The sequence below is a fragment of the Heliangelus exortis genome, chromosome 3 (genome assembly GCF_036169615.1).
Source record: "Heliangelus exortis chromosome 3, bHelExo1.hap1, whole genome shotgun sequence".
Taxonomy (NCBI): domain Eukaryota; kingdom Metazoa; phylum Chordata; class Aves; order Apodiformes; family Trochilidae; genus Heliangelus; species Heliangelus exortis.
In genome coordinates, this window is record NC_092424.1 from 93962538 (window position 1) to 93979756 (window position 17219).

The following is a 17219-nucleotide window of genomic DNA, read 5'->3' on the forward strand; positions in this document are numbered from 1 at the left end:
CTTTGCATTTCTCACTAAATGCACTAGGGCGCTGAGTCTCACTTGTTCTTCAAGGGCTTAATGTCCATCATCTGCCACTGAGGAACATTAGGCATTTTATTTCATTCAGTACTATAAAATTTATACTTACCTTAGTCACCAATCATTCAAGTGCTATGATAACACTGCAGTGAACCACGAGGCTACTAGCCTGTCTAATATATAAATCACACAAAATGCCTGTAACATTGTCTATTTCTACATATTCCTGCTTTGCTGTACTTCACATAACCTTATGCATAAACTGTTCTCTTGAAGAGGATCTCCTCTAATGATTCTGTGATTGTTTCTTGGGGGAAGTTGGACAAGCTTGACAGCTAGCTGGGCTAACTAGTTATCTTAATTACTGAGGAGGGATGACAGTGATCCTTAAGCAACCAAGATTCAAAACTCCAGGCTTTGAGATACAAAGAACATCCATCTTTTGAATAAAACTGAGATTTCGCATGAAAAGAGTTAAATATTCATTTAATTTTGAAAAATGAACTTGAAAGACAAAACTATAACTAGAAATAGCTAGCTTCAGAAAAAGGAATGTCCTCACATCATATGGAAGAATGGGTAAAATCCTGTTTCTATTATTTACAGTAAATTTAATGGGAATTTCTCTTAGTTCAGAGTCTCAATTTCAGCTTAAAAGCAGAATTTCCAACTTGGAGCTATTAAATAGATGCTGCAACATAGCTAGGAAATCTAGTTATGCTGATGGGAGACTGCACAGAGGGAGCAATTGAAGGAAGTGGAAAACTACCACTCTGAATAAACCACAGTTTTAGAGGTTGGAGGGGGAAGTCAAATATCTTGATTTTAAGACCTGATTACCAAAAAGAGAATTCTCTATATGCTCTATATGTGAAATTCATGGCACTTACTTTCTTGCTGCATATTCCTCAAGTACATATCTTGTCTGAATGTTGCGATAGGACTGATCGAAGTGCTTGTGCCTCCTCTGGTAAAACGGCACTGCTACTGATGACATATTTCAGTTTGTAACAATCAGTAATTCCTGCAGAGAGTGAAATCACATGTATCCATATATTTCAGACACTTAGGATTGATATTTTTACATACAGACGCATCTGTGTGTACATGTACAAATGTATAAAATTTGAATGCAGTTTAGCAGCCATGCAGTGAGACATGAAATGATGGATGACAAAGCTAGAAGAGAATTTGTCAGATCATTTTCCCCTTCTTGCAGATGCCATTTAAAAGCTCCATAAAAATTTCCAGAGATGGAAATCTGACAGCTTTAGGGCATTTTCAGGTGTTTCAGTTCTCTGCTCTTTAAACCTTTTACTTTGTTGCTTGTAGCAGCTTATGTTATTTGCTGTCCAGCTCACCGTGATAATGCTAAACCAGTTTGCATTCATTCAGTTTTGCAGCAGCCTCTTGAAGATTTTGTTTACATCTCATTTAAACATAACAAAGTTGGCTCATCCAGTCTTTTCTCATAGGTTATTTTATCTAGACCTCCAATCATTCTCATTGCCCTTCTGTGGACTTGCTACAACACTTGGCATAGTTTGGTCACTATGTGGCTAGAAGGTTCTCAGGAACTTTCAAGAAGTTCCCAGAAGCAACACGGGAAGGAAGATCAAGTTTACTGCTGATTTGGAGTTAAGAAAATTCTAAGCCATGGTTGTAAAATAACCCAGAGGTGCTAACATCCCCTTAGATTCATAGAAATATGATGATGACTTCCTGAAAAGTGGGGAATGTTTCCAGCAGCGTTCTGAGCAGGTGCCAGCTTGTGCGTTACTACAGTCTGCTGGCTAAGTCTTGGCTGGATGTGGGGCTCTTTATTCCTGGTCTACTTAGCCTAAATGGCAATGAAGGGCTCCAGGGAGCAACTGAACAGCCAACATTATCCCCAAGAGATGGCTGCACTTCAGTGACAAAGCATCTTGGGCTCAATTCCAACGTTTTCAGTCAGGCAAACTTCTGCAATAACATCTAATTTCTTCCTGAAGGTAAGGGGACTGCCCAGTTGTGGGGCACAGGCAGAGGCATGGCCTGGGACCCACCTCAGGGGTACCCATGGGAAGTGAAGCAACAGTATCTCACCCAGGTGTTATGTTAAGAGGATGTCAAGATCCTAGGGGCAGCAATGGACCAGACTGCTCTGCCCAGCTTCCTTCAGGGCTTCTCCCACTCTACCCATGGCCCAAGACCCCATTTTAGTCCCCAGGGCTATCAGCCCCTGTCCCAGCAGCTCCCAGCAGGCTGGTCTCCAGCTCCTCGCAGCCCTGCCCTGCCCAGCCATAGGCCCTGCCAAGAAGAACCTTCCCATGCTGGAAATCCTCACACCAAAATTCTGCATTTGTCACAAGTCCCATAAGCAGGCAGCCTCCTGAAGCATACCAAAAAGCTCAAAGGGATTTGAATAGAAATCTTACAAACACATATAAACACAATATGAGCACCTCTAAATTTCAAAAGCACAGGTACAGCTTCAGGTCATATTCTGTTTGCTATCAAATATGTGTTCTGTAACAAAAATGAACAATATTCACATTAAAATTTAATTAATAACTATTTCAGGGGAAAAAAAAAAGTGTCTCTGGTAAAATGAGATCTAGTTCAAAACTGAAAAACGTTAGAAATTTCTTCATTGTCAGCTTTCAAATTCCATGAAATCTTTGACTTTCAATTATCTTTTTATTGTGTGAAAAGTACATGCAATCAACGTACTTCAATAAAATATTGCTAAAAATAGGTTTCTAAATGCTTAAAATTCTAAATTAATTCTTCTAAATATAATAATTCATTCTAAATTAACTATTCTGAAAGCAATTTCAGACAATTTGTGACATTTTCTGTCACAAAATGTAATTTTTATTACTATCTCATGTTTTAAAAAATCATTTTGCAAAATCTCTAGTTGAGAAGAGGAAGCAATGGTAAAATTGATGAAAAATTACAGATATTACCAAGATTTAGCATGAATTTTTAGTGCAATTTGTTAACATTTTTTCTAGTTGTATTACTAATCAGATTGTCTATGCAGAAGAAATAATTTTCTACATTTCATTGCAGCGATTTATTCTTGAAAAATGTGAGCTATACTTCTTATACAACATGTTTTAGGAAGAATTTAAGTTGATTCAACAGAAGACTGTAGTTTGACACGTCACTTAATTTTATGTGTTTATTTGACATTTTTGATGGAACTGTATAAAAATAAGTCCAAATTAATTTTAAAATGCCCATGTTTTATAGGCTAAGTAACTGAACTTGTAAACATGGTAAAATATCTGTAAATACCATTCTTCCATATCAAGTCCAACCATCAACCAAACATCACCATGCTAATTAAACCATGTCTCAGAGTCCCACACCTACATATTTTTTAACATCTCCAGGGATGGTGACTCCACCACTTTCCTGGGAAGTCTGTTCAAATTCTTGACCACTCTTTCAGTAAAGAAATTTTTCCTAATATCCAATCTAAACCTCCCCTGGCACAACCTGAGGCCATTTCCTCTCATCCTATTGCTGGCTACTTTACGGGAAGAGACCAACACTCACCTCACTACAACCTCCTTTCAGTTAGTTGTGGAGAGCCATAATGCCACCCATCAGCCTCTTGTTCACCAGAATAAACATTTCCAATTCCTTCAGATACTCCTCATAGCACTTATGCTCCAGACCCTTCACCAGCTTTGTTGCCTTTCTCTGGACTTGCTCCAGTACCTCAGTGTCTGTCTTGTAAAGAGCAGCCCAGAACTGAAAACAGCATTCATGTGCAGCCTCACCAGTGCCAAGTACAGGGGCACCATCACTTCCCTTCTCCTGCTGGCCACACTGTTCCTGATACAAGCCAGGATGCTGTTGGCCTTCTTGGCCACCTGGGCACACTGCTGGCTCATATTCAGCCAGCTGTCAACTCCCACCTCCAGGTCTTTTTCCTTTGGGCAGCTTTCCAGACACTCTTCCCCAAGCCTGTAGCATTGCCTGGGGCTGTTGTGACCCAAGTGCAGGACCAGGCACTTGGCCTTGTTGAATCTCATACAGTTGGCACTGGCCCATAACTTCGGCCTATCCAGATCCCTCTGCAGAGCCTTCCCACCCTCAAGCAGATCAACAATCCTACCCAATTTGGTGTCATCTGCAAACTTACTGAGGGAACTCTTGTTTCCCTTATCCAGATCATTGATAAAGTTTTTCAACAGGAGTGGCCCCAACACTGAGCTCTAGGTAACAGCACTTGTGACCAGCCACCACTTGGATTTAACTCCACTCACAAACCTCTGGGCCCAGACCTCCAGCCTGCTTCTTACCCAGCAAAAAGTACACCTGTCTGTGCCATGAGCCTCCAGCTTCTCTAGGGAAACTGTGTTAAAGACTTATATAAAAGCCAGGTAGACAACATCCACAGCCTTTCTCTCATCCACTAGGCAGATCATCTGGTCACAGAAGGAGACCAGGTTGGTCAAGCAGGTCCTGCCTTTCATAAACCCATGTTGGCTGGGTCTGATCCCCTGGTGTCCTGACTAACAAAAGGAAATGTTATTTTCTTATAAAGCACTATAATAATTTCCAGCTGTGTCTGATTGACAGTTGCAAGTATTCAAAAGCTTAATCAGATGACCAGATTAAGTTATGATATTCTCACATCAACTAGCTTTACTTTTTCAAGGAAAAGGTCTCTGCAGGAGAATACAGTAAGTATACTTAATAGCAAATACATCTTATAAAAAGTCATGAGAGCTAAAGAAATGAGTTTTTGCAATTTATCACCTGATAACTGATCTTCTAACTGACCTAACTCATAACTGACCTAACTCATCTTCTGCATAACCTATGGTACCTTACCAATTGTTTTTCATGAGATATAAGAATGACAAGTCACACATTCAGGAATGAGAGTTTTAGGCAAACTACCAGACACTGCAATACAAAACCAAAGCAAGTTTACAACATTACTGTGGAACATTAAGAAAATATATTACCACATTTCTAGAGAAAGAAGAACATCAACATGACCCAAGTTACTACAGCAATGGTGCAAGACATTGCAGAGGCACCAGCTTAGTTGGAGCTGATATGGACCTACCAAGTCATCATGCAACATATTGCCTTAGGTACATGAACACAGTTATACAGACCCACGTGCAGCCTTGGCTTCTCCTACTTTTGGTATCTGCACATGACATTTTGCTATACCTGCAGACATTAAATACTGGTTTTCTTCCTGTTTTCTGTGACTATTGTGTACGTGACATTTGACTTCACTCTTTAGTTTGTATGTTAACTGGACAGTTACTGGTATAATGTTCCCTATTTTCTATTTTTAATTAGCCTTTTCCCGTAAATGAATGTGTAAAGGGCAAATCCACCAATTAGGCTTACTCAGCTGTTAAGTGCTACTCATGTTTACATGTGGCCTACTTGAATAATTCTGTGAATTTATCAACATGCATTTTATATGTTGCTATGTATATAACTCTCGCTGATATCTGATGCATAAGGGTTGAAGAGTAATGCCCATGTGTCTGGATGACTCACAGTCTGGGTTATTTTCATTTTTGAGAGAGGAGAAAATATCTTTGCTACTTACACTTCAGCTTTTGCCACTAAATGTAAAACTTACATTTTAATTAGCATATCCTTCTCTATTAATCAGCACTGAGGCTTTCACAAAAATTTGGTTCAGAGAGTTTTCACATTTACCCAAATGCCCTAAGAATAGAAAAAACTTGGCCATCCACTCCCAGTCCTCATACAAGTAATTAACTGAGCTTGTTAGCAGCCAGACTAATTTTGCCTTCTGTTAACACAGTGGGGAGCAGCCTGGCAACAATTCCTAATGTAATAATAATCATTGGTTAATTATAATTATGCATGCAGAGCATGTATCTAATACTCAATAGTGTTGCAAAGACAAGTATCTGAAGAGCAAAATCAGAGCCCCACTGTAAAATCAGCTTCAGCAGAGTCTACAGAGCATGCAGGATATCTTGAGTTCACAATAAGAGAATTTTCTATTGTTTTCCTAGGAACCGTGTGTTGACTATTTTCCCAGGTTTCCACTGATACACATATATGTGAGATGTTCAAAATATAAACTAATATTTAGTCAATGTACTACTGAGTTAGGTAACATGATGTACAGATGGCACCTTAGCCTCACAGAAGTTACAGGTTTAGGTGAATCAAGATTTTATGACTTGCAATGGCTGGAAACCTAATTATTCTGGCATGTCAATTGGTGGAACTGTCCCTACAGCAAGATGTGGACAGTGGTCTGGCAAAGGCATTGGGGAAAAAAAAAAACCTTTTCCAATGGGAAACTGAAAATTCAGCAAAAAAAATTATAAATAGGCCAAGAGAAACATAAAAATAATTTTCTGATAACTGTAACAAATTAAGAAGCAAATCTCAAGTTTTATTTACCAAGTTCTACTGCTATGTGACTGCAAGAGGCACAGTGAAGTTGCTGAAATACATGTCCTGTGAGTCGGAAACAACCTTTGAACTTCATCCATGCAAATATTAACTTCCCTGGATTTAAAAAAAAAAAAAGAACTAGAAGTATAGGACCTAAAACACTTAGTCTCTCATCAGACCTTTACTTCTCTGGTGAAATACAGCACAATTGTACTACTATTTCTTTTGCTTTACTCTTTATTATTATTATTGTCATTATTACTCCTGCTTATGTCAATGATTGTAAATGCTGGGGACATCAGGAGGACCTAAACTGCACTATTTGTGTTCTGTGTGAACCACTCAGAACATGATTAAACTCAAACAAAATCAAGTAAGCCAAAATATCTTCAATTATATTAATGATTATTAATTATATTATTAGTATTAATAATAATGCTAATATTATTAATATTAATTATATAAACCACAAACTAATTAGACTATTCAAAACAGTTTATGCAAATATACAGTTTTACTTTCTTATTAGCATGTATGTAACAATTTATACTTGGTCTTGAGTAAAAGACAGATGTCCTATGCATGGTTTCATGCCATAGTAATACCGATCTGAATAGAAAGCAATAATCTAGGACCACATGACAAGTGGCCACATTCTTGAGCAGGGAAGCAAAGAGTCTGATATAGACATTGTTAGTTTGATAAGTGAGTTAATTTAAGATTTAAAGGACAGGCAGTAAATTCTAGCATCATCATTTGCATAGCCTCAGAGAGCAGGCACACAACCAAATAAACTGATGGATGGGCTTGACAAATACCATGGGAAGGAGAACATAGCTGTTGTCACCAAAGATAGGCAGCTTGCATTCCTGGACTCAGGAGCCTCCTGTCGTGAGCAGTGCACTATACAGCATGTACTTTCTTGGCTGACCTGTCAATGCTGTACCATGCAACATACACTTTCTTTGCTCATCTCTGCCCTTGGCCTTCTGCAGAAGTGCCAAAAACGACTGACAGGTTCTTGCCTGCCCTCACATAGCCTATCCTCCTCATTCTGGCTGAAAGATCAGTACATACTGCTCCTACACGTGTATCCTTATTCTAGATCTCCTCTGTATCTCATAGTTCTTAAATATCATTTGTATTGGCTTGAGAGTTTGTCCTTTTTTTCTCCCATGATGTAGACATTGTTGCTGTTCTCCACACTGTTCAATGTTAAGTGCTGTTGAGAAATCCAGCTTTGCCAATTTATACTTCCATAGTAAACAAAAGCCCATGGTATTTACCTGATAACATAATGTATTTTATTCCATAGCACCTATATACCACAATGGAAAATAAAGTGGAGGAGAGAGGATGAAGGAAACATCCCAACCACCTTCTAGTCATATGGGAACAATCTGGAATATAGGAAATTCCATATAAACATAAGAAACAACTTTTTTGCTATGAGATTGACAAGGCACCGGAACAGGCTGCCCAGGGAGGTTGTGGAGTCCCCTTCTCTGGAGATATTCAAAACCCACCTGGATGCTGTCCTGTGTAATGTGCTCTAGGGGATCCTGCTTTAGTGGGGGAGTTGAACTAAGATGATCTATAGAGGTCCCTTCCAACTCTGATAATTCTGTGATCAGTTGCTTTAAACTGACCAGTTTAAAAAGTTACCATACTACTAAAAAAACATGTTCTTTTCCAGATTATTATGACAATTTTGTGGAAACTGCAGTAGGAAAAAAAAATAAGAATGCTTTCCCCCAAGAAACTTGTTTTGGTACAAATCTTGCAAAACCAACATGAATCACAATGGAGTTCATAGACACTACACTCTAAACCAGAATGGGATGCAGAGGTTCTGGTAATATCTTCCCCATCTTGGTAATAAGATTTTAAAATGCTATCATGTCTCTTCCGTCATTTAGCTCTGTGTCCATGTGGGTATTTAGATCCTACATAGATAATTATGTTCTGTGTAAAAAACCCCATACAATTTATTGTCATTCTCAGATGCTTCTGTCTTTTCCATTGAAGAGTTTTTTCCTTCTGAATAAAAAGTATTCAGTTTTAACTTTTTTGACAACAGAATAAAAATGCTTCTGAAATTTAAAAGTATATGGAATTCCCATTTGCTTAACTACATGGAATTCCAGATAATACTCTGCAAGTTTTGAGCTTCCTTTCCTGACATCTTTAGCCACAATCATAGCTGGTCTTAAATTTTACTGATCATACGCCTTTTGTATGGAAATAGTATTATCCTAGTTTCACAAATCAGTTTTAAAAATAAATCATGTGGGCAACAGGTTCAGTCTGGTTCAAATCTTTCCCACAAGAACATGCATGATTCTCATTATACATAAATATTGAGTTTTTTCATAAATTTCTGCTCGTTTGAATGTCCAGCAAAGCAACATTTTCCAGTAGCTGAAGGTCCTGACTATCCCAGAAAGATCTATGCTTTACTAAAATTTCATATTTTTTTAAATAGTAGACTTCTAACATTTCACTACATCAGACTATTCTGTGTATGAAGACACACAGGCAGATTACGTGTTTTAATGCAATCATTTGGCTAATGCACACCTTGACTTTGTAATAGTCCCTGGATGGTTTTCTTCACACTCTAGGCATAACAAATAATGAGGATGCAATATGGAGCATGTCACAGTCACAGTCATGGGCCATGGAGTTGACCACCAGCTACGCTCTGAAGCAAAGAGGTATGAGGCAAAGCCAGGGGCACCCTTCCCTCATCTGAGGTCATTGTTGTAAAGGAGACCACCAGTTCCTGCGTCGAGTCTAAAAAATGTGATCTGGTCTTTTCTTTGACTGTTATGATGGAAGGAATGAAAGCTTCCAGTTTGACTTCTCGTCACATTCTTGTTATAAGATGAACTATGAAAAGTCCAGAGAGTACTTCTGTAGACATTTTCTTATGAATTCATGATCTTACATGACTGAGAGTTAAATAAGGCTGAATTTGGCCACATTGACTTGAAACCTTGCCATCCTGATGCTGGAAATGCACAGTCAGAACACGTTACAATAATATGTTAAGATTTCCTTCACTTGGTGAGTGTATTACATCCCTTCAGCTGGACAGCAAGGAATGTGAGACATTCTGAAAGTCAGTCACTTCCCATCATCCCAACATTCATTACCCTTCATTAACACATTTTCACGGCTCACAGGTATTAAGGTATTACCCACATACAGGCATAGTTTCAAGAGCATGAGCATGATTTCCCAAGACTCTATCAATGCCATTTAGCTGGAATTTTCATGTGGCACAGAAAACACCACATAGTTTAGAGCAATACAAAATCCAGAAATACATCTTCTGAAGAAATGCACTTACAAGTATGGTAGATGAAAAACAGAAGTAGATATTTTTTGTCCTAGCTCTATCCTACTCTACAGCATACCATCTAGTTTTGTCAGCTACTAAAGAAGTTTATGCGTAATTATTTATGCAAATACTTCAGATAAGTTGTTTTATCTCTTTATACAGTATAAGCGCACAAGAAAGTGACATTGCCAACGTATGTACAATTGGAAAAGCATTTATACCAATAGAACTATGGATTGGCATAATGTAATTCTTTATGTGCAGAAAGAAACAGAGGAAATGTAACACAATAGAACTAAGATGAATGCACAGAATAAGACTATGCACAGAATAAATCAATTCTACCTTATTTTTTTGCTGGGTTGTTATTTGTTTTTTTTTTTAATCAATCAACTTGTGTCCTACTTATTTCTTGATTTCCCCAAGGAAGTTAATTTATTTTCTCGCAGAAAAGCACCCAACACCCTCCCACACTTACTTGCATTTGTTCTGAACAAGAAAAACCTTGATGAAAAATGGACTTACCGAGGGATACAGAAAAATTGCAAAGCAGAGAGGAAGACCAGGCTTTCCCAGCTTAGTAAACTCTGGCTGAGGAAAACAAAAATAATTTCTCTCTCTACAGGCTACCACCCCTTCACTTCCATTTAAGGGTAGATGCAATGCTATATTTAGAACTAACCAAGTGATTCTCCCAAAAGTGAGGTCAGCATAATAGGCAATATGGGTGTGATATAAAGGCAGAATAAAAGACCTACTATATATACATTTTTTACCATATTTAATAAAAGATAGACCTCGTTCCTAAAAAAAAAATAAATAAATAAAATTAAAAATCAGCTGCTTATGTTGAGTGGGGCTTTTTCCCAGTGACACTGAGCACATGGGAAACAGTTTAATGTCAGAAAACAGTTTAAACTTTTATTTAGAAATTACTGAAGTTTTAAAATAATTAATAACTTAGAACACTAGTGAGGCAATGTAAACTTCAGAATCTTATTAGGAGAGACATGAGATCCCCTGGGTGCCTCAGGCTGTAAAATGAGCCTCTCCCGTTCCTTCTTAAGAGCCCTCTTGATTTGAGAACACAACTGCAATATGTGAAGGCATAGCAACTGTACAAAAAGTCTATTAACACGGATTTAGAGAAATTCCAGTTCCTACTCACTATTCCTATACTGCCATTAGTCAACCTGAAAGATATTTCTCTGTGTCTTGTAGGTGAAGTAGAAGGAATTAATATGCATAGTGACATATGCAGACAGAAATAAAAATACAGGCAAAGCACTCAATTCTGTGCAACACTGATGGTCCCTGATTGCTAACAAATAAACTGGTCTTTTGTAGCCTGTAGGGATCCTAGATTTCTATCCAGAAGCTCTGAAGCACCACTGTGGTGGCTCTGACACATCCAGGTGTGATGGGGAAACAGCACTTGCTCTGCAGAGGTGGGGAGTGTGAGCTCAGTCACCCTGCCCCATCCTGTTGGTGTGCAACCCCACAGGGATTTGTCATCTGACATAAGCCTCTGTGAGAAGGAGGAGGAGAAGGAAGGGTAGGAACTCTGACAAGGCTTTGTGACAAGTGTGAAGAAATAATCATATACCTCCTTTTCCCTCTGGAAACTGAAAACTTGTCTGGAAAAACCTGGCTATATGGCAGACCTAATCATACCTCATGACTTGCTCTATCATCACAGAATCACAGACTTATTGTGGTTGAAAAAAAACCTTTAAGGTCATCTCTCCATATCATATAAATATATAAATTACCATGCCCACTAAAGCATGTCCTGAAGTGCCTCATCACCACAGTTTTTAAATACTTCCAGGGATGGTGACTCTACCACCTCTCTGGGCAGCCCATTCCTGTGTCTAACTACTCTCAGTAAAGAAATTCTTCCTCACATCTAGTCTAAACCTCCCCTGATGCAACTTCAGGCTATTTCCTCTAGTCCTGTCATTATTTACTTGAGAGTAGAGGCCAACAGGTAATTGTAGAGAGCAATAAGGTCTCCTCTCAGTCTGCTCTTCTCCAAACAAAACATTCCCAACTTCTTCAGCCTCTCCTCATAGGACTTGTTCTCCAGATCCTTACCAGCTCGGATGCCCTTCTCTGAACTTGCTCCAGTAACTCAGTGTCTTTCTTGTGAGGGGCCCAAAACTGAACACAGTACTCAAGGTGCAGCCTCACCAGTGCTGAATAGAGGGGCACCATCACTTCCCTTCTCCTGCTGGTCACACTATTCCTGATACAAGCTGGGATGCTGTTGGCTTTCTTGGCCACCTGGGCACACTGCTGGCTCATATTCATCTGACGTTGACCAACACTCCTGGCTCAAATAACCAGTGAGTTGATAACATACAGTAAGTAGGGAATTAATTTATATTCAAAGTATTTGAAAATAAGAAGATCTAATTTAATTTTACTTATTTAGGAGTTGGGTCAAGAAGTCACTCAATGACTAGTGCTTGGTACAAGAATCTTTGATACATGAACAATGCTCTTTTAATTCATGCTCTCTCCTGCACACAGGCATGTGAAGTAGAGTAAGATGTGGAAAAGCCTTTAACCAACAGATTCTCATTGCATCCACAGTATTCATCCAAGTTTCCTAAATAACTCTGGTAAGGATCTTTCCTACTTTATCATCTAGGACTACCTTTTGCTTGAGACAGACTTCTCCCTTCCTCCCATTGATCTTAAATTGTAACTCAGGCTGACAGAATTAGATCTACAGAGACAGACACAGAGGCAGGAGTGCACATGCACTCTTTATAAATGTTGCTTCAGAAGCAGCTGTCAAAGTAATTAGCACAAAATAATCCAGAGCAAACCCATTTTGCCTACACAGCTCCTTCTCTTCTTTCCTGTTGCATTTGCCTGTGGGAGGAAAGAGGTCTGTTTTCAGGAAAACTTTAAAGTTGCCATTGCACTCTCTGATTTTAATTTCTTGTTCTATATTTATTACCTTTAAACAAGTGGAGGAACATAGTCTGCTCTCTCTGCCTTTACACTTGAGCTCTCTTCTATTTTAAGTTTTTTCTTCAGGACATGGCTACGTGTCAAAAATGCAAAAGTGCATCTTGAGGGCTATACAGAACATGCCATAGGCAAGAAAAATCCATGCAGTGGGACCAGTCTTACCTGGTTGTCTCCAGGTAAGTAAATAAGTAAATTCCTCTCTTCGTAGATATTCACAAAATAGAATTAAAAGGAAAACTGCAATTTTGGTGGTGGTGAAATTTAGGCAGCAGAGCACAAAAAATTTACATTATTTTCTCGAACTCCCTCCCTGACACCAAAGACATCATCCCCTGATCCCTCCACTTCCCAAATAAAAGTTCTTTCCTAAGAGGTGCTTTTTTAAAGCTGAGATTTAGCAGGGTATCAAAAGGATTATTCAAGCACTTAAAACTGAGCAAGTGCTAAAATCCTGTTGTTAAATGTGGTATTTTAGAATTAAGTACTTTATCTTATACCAGTCCCTTGATGTGGGTTATTTGATACAAGCTTAAATAACAGCTCAGCTACTCCAGTAAAGGGAAAAATGAAGAACTGAAATGAAACTCAGAAAAAAAAAAAAAAAAAAAAAAAAAAAAAAAAAAAAAAAAAAAAAAAAGCTGCATTAGCTTTTTAGCTACTCAAGGAAACATCAAAACAATAATGAGATGCAATGGTGTTAGAAGAGGTACATTTATAGCCTCCAAAGTGTCTTATTTTGGCCTTATGCTTTTTGCTTTCTCCAGTTCTAAGAAAACCCTATGCATCTTTGGCAGCTTCTGAAGTACAGCATTATTAATATCAAGCTCTTTATTCCTTCAAATGCTTGCAGCATGTTTATACTTTCAAATAAATTTAAAAACTGGCAACTAGCAATGAAGCTCCTCATCCCTGCAGCAGTCCTAATTATTCACAAACCCCTATGGTAAAGTTTCTAAAGCCATGCTAGAACAATGGATGCTGTGCTCTGGTGATCATAGAGCAGTCTCTTGGATTCCCTTCACAACTACCCAGCCCCTGGTACATCCTTTGGCATTACAGCTGAAAGAGAAAACAATGCCTGCAAATTCAGCCATATGGAAAGTAAATCGTGCTCTTTCCTCAGTTGTTGTCTTTGATCAGAAGACAAGTATGGGGTCAACACATGTACCAAAAAGATGGGGTCTTTTTCAAAAGAGAATACCACCAGTTGAATGACTTAATTCCAAAAAATTTCTGAGGTAGTACACCCACTGACAAAGGTTAGATAACAAAAGAGCAATAACACTTGATGCAGACAGCCCTGTAAATGTGTTTACACAGGTGAGCACAAATGCCCAAGGGAAAACACTCCTGACTGTCTCTTTCACTTGGGGAGAGAACAACTCCATCCCAACTCCTAAAAGTCTTAACCTCTTTCCTCTCTACGTCCTGCTTGCTGCTTATTTTAATCTTTCTTGATGCATTTTCTCTTCCTCTGTTAGAACCTTTTTATTTTCTTCTTCACCACTCAACTTGCACATATTTTAAGGCTGGCTACATGCAGCTGCAAACTGCCAAAAGCTAAAACTACCCCTCCCAGAAATGAGATGGGTTGTGTAGAGACTGGACCATGGAAGAGACAAGACATTTGGAGGAGAGAAGGAGAAGACACTTGCAACCAAGGGGAGGCCATGCAGCCTCTGGGAGAAAGGGCAATGGTAAATGCAAGAAAACACACTTGCTAAGAGTGATTTTAAGCAGCCAGGGAGAGATTTTCAACCTGCAATTTAACAGATCTAGAATGAACTGCATCAGACATTGCTAGTACAAGCCTTTGAACAAATATTAAAATACCTGAATATTCAAAATGCTGGGATTTTTTTCCCTGCAACATAAAGTGTCTCTTGTAGTAAGTATTCTTATTTATATCTATAAAGGCAAACACACCACCAAGACAGTAATTTATAAGGTATTTAAATGGTAATGTGTCACCCTGCTGCCCAAGGACTCTCTCTGGAACACATCAGAGGCAGTGGTACATTTTCACTGATTCAGGAAAGCTCTGATTCATACCTTTCTTGATTTAATGCCCCTTTAAGAAGTTGACAGAGTTGGCTCAGCCACAACCAGAAAATACAGGGTTGCCCATTGCAGCAGAATGTTTTGACTGTTTATTTTGTGAGTTACTGCAAGTGGTAAAAAGACAATATTTTCTACTACTTTGGACAGCATAAAATACTCCATACCTAGTAACAGGCTGACAGTGATACTTTAATTAAGATTGGGGTTTCAGACAGTGGGAATGCTTAGCTAAATATGTTTTGATACATTTTAGGGTGAGCCAAGTAAATCACAGTCTCTTGCTAGTGACGTGCAGTTACAGTTCAGATTTCAAATGCTGCGGGTTTTTTTAATTTAACTTAGATAACGTGGAAATATTTCTGACAAACTGTAATTGAAAACAACACTTGCTACAGTTTACTAACTGCAGTTAAACAAGACATATGGCAGAACACCCCACTAGCTGTATATCAGCTCAGTGGCACCTCTTCGTTTACCATCACAATATGATTGATTCTTCAAGCAAGTGCAAAGATAAGGACCATAATGATTTTTGTATTACCCTGGTATAGTTATTCAAGTGTCCCAGGATTGAGTTCACCACAGGTAGGTACAATGAGAAATGTGCTGAGACAGCATGTCTCAGGCAGGCCCCATATTATCCTGTTTTAACAGACAAGATTTAGCATTTTTTGTAACAGCAAAGGAAGCAGCCACAGCTATGCAGAAATTCCAATGAGTTACACTAATCTTTCTTCAAGTGCTCTGTAGGTTCTTCTCCAGATCTTCAAGAGCAATGCCATAGTGTACTTAAGAAGCAACATTACATTCCAGAAAACATACTGAAGGGTCTTACTATATTATTCCATCCAAGCTTCTAACTACAGTTTCTCTCTATGGCCCATATTCTGGTGCCTCGGACAAAGCTACATTTGAAGGTCACTGGTTTTCACCATTACCACCACTGTTCTTCAGTTATTGTAGAGCTGCAACTGCTCCTGACAGAGGTTTAGCTGAATCCTTTGTCCATGAAATTTAACTGATTATCTACATTTCCCACCCTTTAGCATCCAGTTGTCACTTCAGCAGTCAATGACTAGCATCCTTGCCCTCAAGTTAAAGACTCATTTGATGTAAAAGGGTGCTTTTACCCAAATAAATACTGTAGGATTCCCCACACACTCTTCACATCTAAACACAGCTTAGACCGGTTATTTATATTCTAATCTTTCTATTTTTCTTCATAAGTCATCTAGCCCATGGTTTTTTTCTCACATGCTGGGTTTGCTGAGTATTCCTCTGCAACTATATTTTTATCACAAGGTACATTGCTAACTGAAAAATGTTCACAGATATAAGGGGGTTTTCCCTACCTTAGTGATATCTGAATAAAACAATTTTTTGCATTATTCTTAATTTTAACCTGAGGAAGTTATGCATTCACAGGTATCTTGAGATGGCAGTCATTTTTTGGGTTTGTTTTTGTGTTTTTTTTCACAGGCAATATAGAGCCTGCTTCTTTTATTCTGAATTTCTGTTGCAATAAGGCAGCATTAGGTGCTACTCTAGATTCTACTGCAACAGGTAGGTGGATTAAGATAGCTGCAAGACCAGAAAAGCCTCTCTTCCAGCCTAATAAATGTCTGGTGACCCAGGTCAGATCAGAGTGGTGCAGGATGTAAACCTTTGAATGCTTAGGACAGCTGTCCTCCCTCCCTGCCTCAGTGGCCTTTCTGGTTACACTTGTACCCAATCCCACCCACTGGCAGAGTTCCCCAAGTGAAACAAATACTACAGCAGTGAAGGAGAGGAAAAAATCGTGAGCTGAGTGCAGTCGTCAAGATGCCTGGGCTTTTATGACAGGATAATGACAGCAGCAACACCGTATCACAGCAATTATTGCCATTGCTTAAGAGACTCCTGGAATGACAGACTGGTCCTCCCTCCATGGCAATGGAACTGAAATCAGCTGCTTGGAGTTTCCAGTGCATGGGAACTCTTGACTGGAAACAAAGTTTGAGGCCAGAAGAATCCTCATGATCGTATCTCGCAGTCTCTTCAGTTATATTTGCTACTTTTATGCAGTGACACTATGTAACTGATAAAACATGTGGTCAAAACACCACCTGACTGAAGTACTTGTTCTAATAAAGGAAATCTCTCTTCCTTTGGACATGCCCAGGGACTAATTCTGCCCTATTGCTTGTATTTTCCTCTAACTCTTTAGCCATATTTAGCTAAAAAAAAAAAAAAAAAATTATCTTCAATTCAGTAGTTCTTGCTGGCTTCTCAGATGGAAAACAAAACAAAACAAAAACAAAACAAAACAACAACAAAAAAACCTACTGTATTTTCTTCTTCTGAAGCTGCTAATACACTAACCCTCACACATGACCTTCCCACTGCAATTGCTACA

General features: G+C 38.7%; 1 protein-coding gene across 2 annotated transcripts in view; it reads right to left on the reverse strand.

The window, feature by feature from the left end:
• Positions 1-10400, reverse strand: part of MYOM2 (myomesin 2) — a 75481-nt gene extending 65081 nt beyond the window's left edge. For both annotated transcript variants that reach the window (XM_071741769.1, XM_071741768.1), the window contains exons 1-2: positions 10304-10400; positions 912-1045 (exon numbers count right to left, since the gene is read on the reverse strand). In XM_071741769.1, the coding sequence (XP_071597870.1) occupies positions 912-1018 (107 nt within the window). In that variant the 5' untranslated portion in view covers positions 1019-1045; positions 10304-10400. The remainder of the gene's footprint in view (positions 1-911; positions 1046-10303) is intronic.
• Between the last annotated feature and the right edge of the window lie 6819 nt (positions 10401-17219).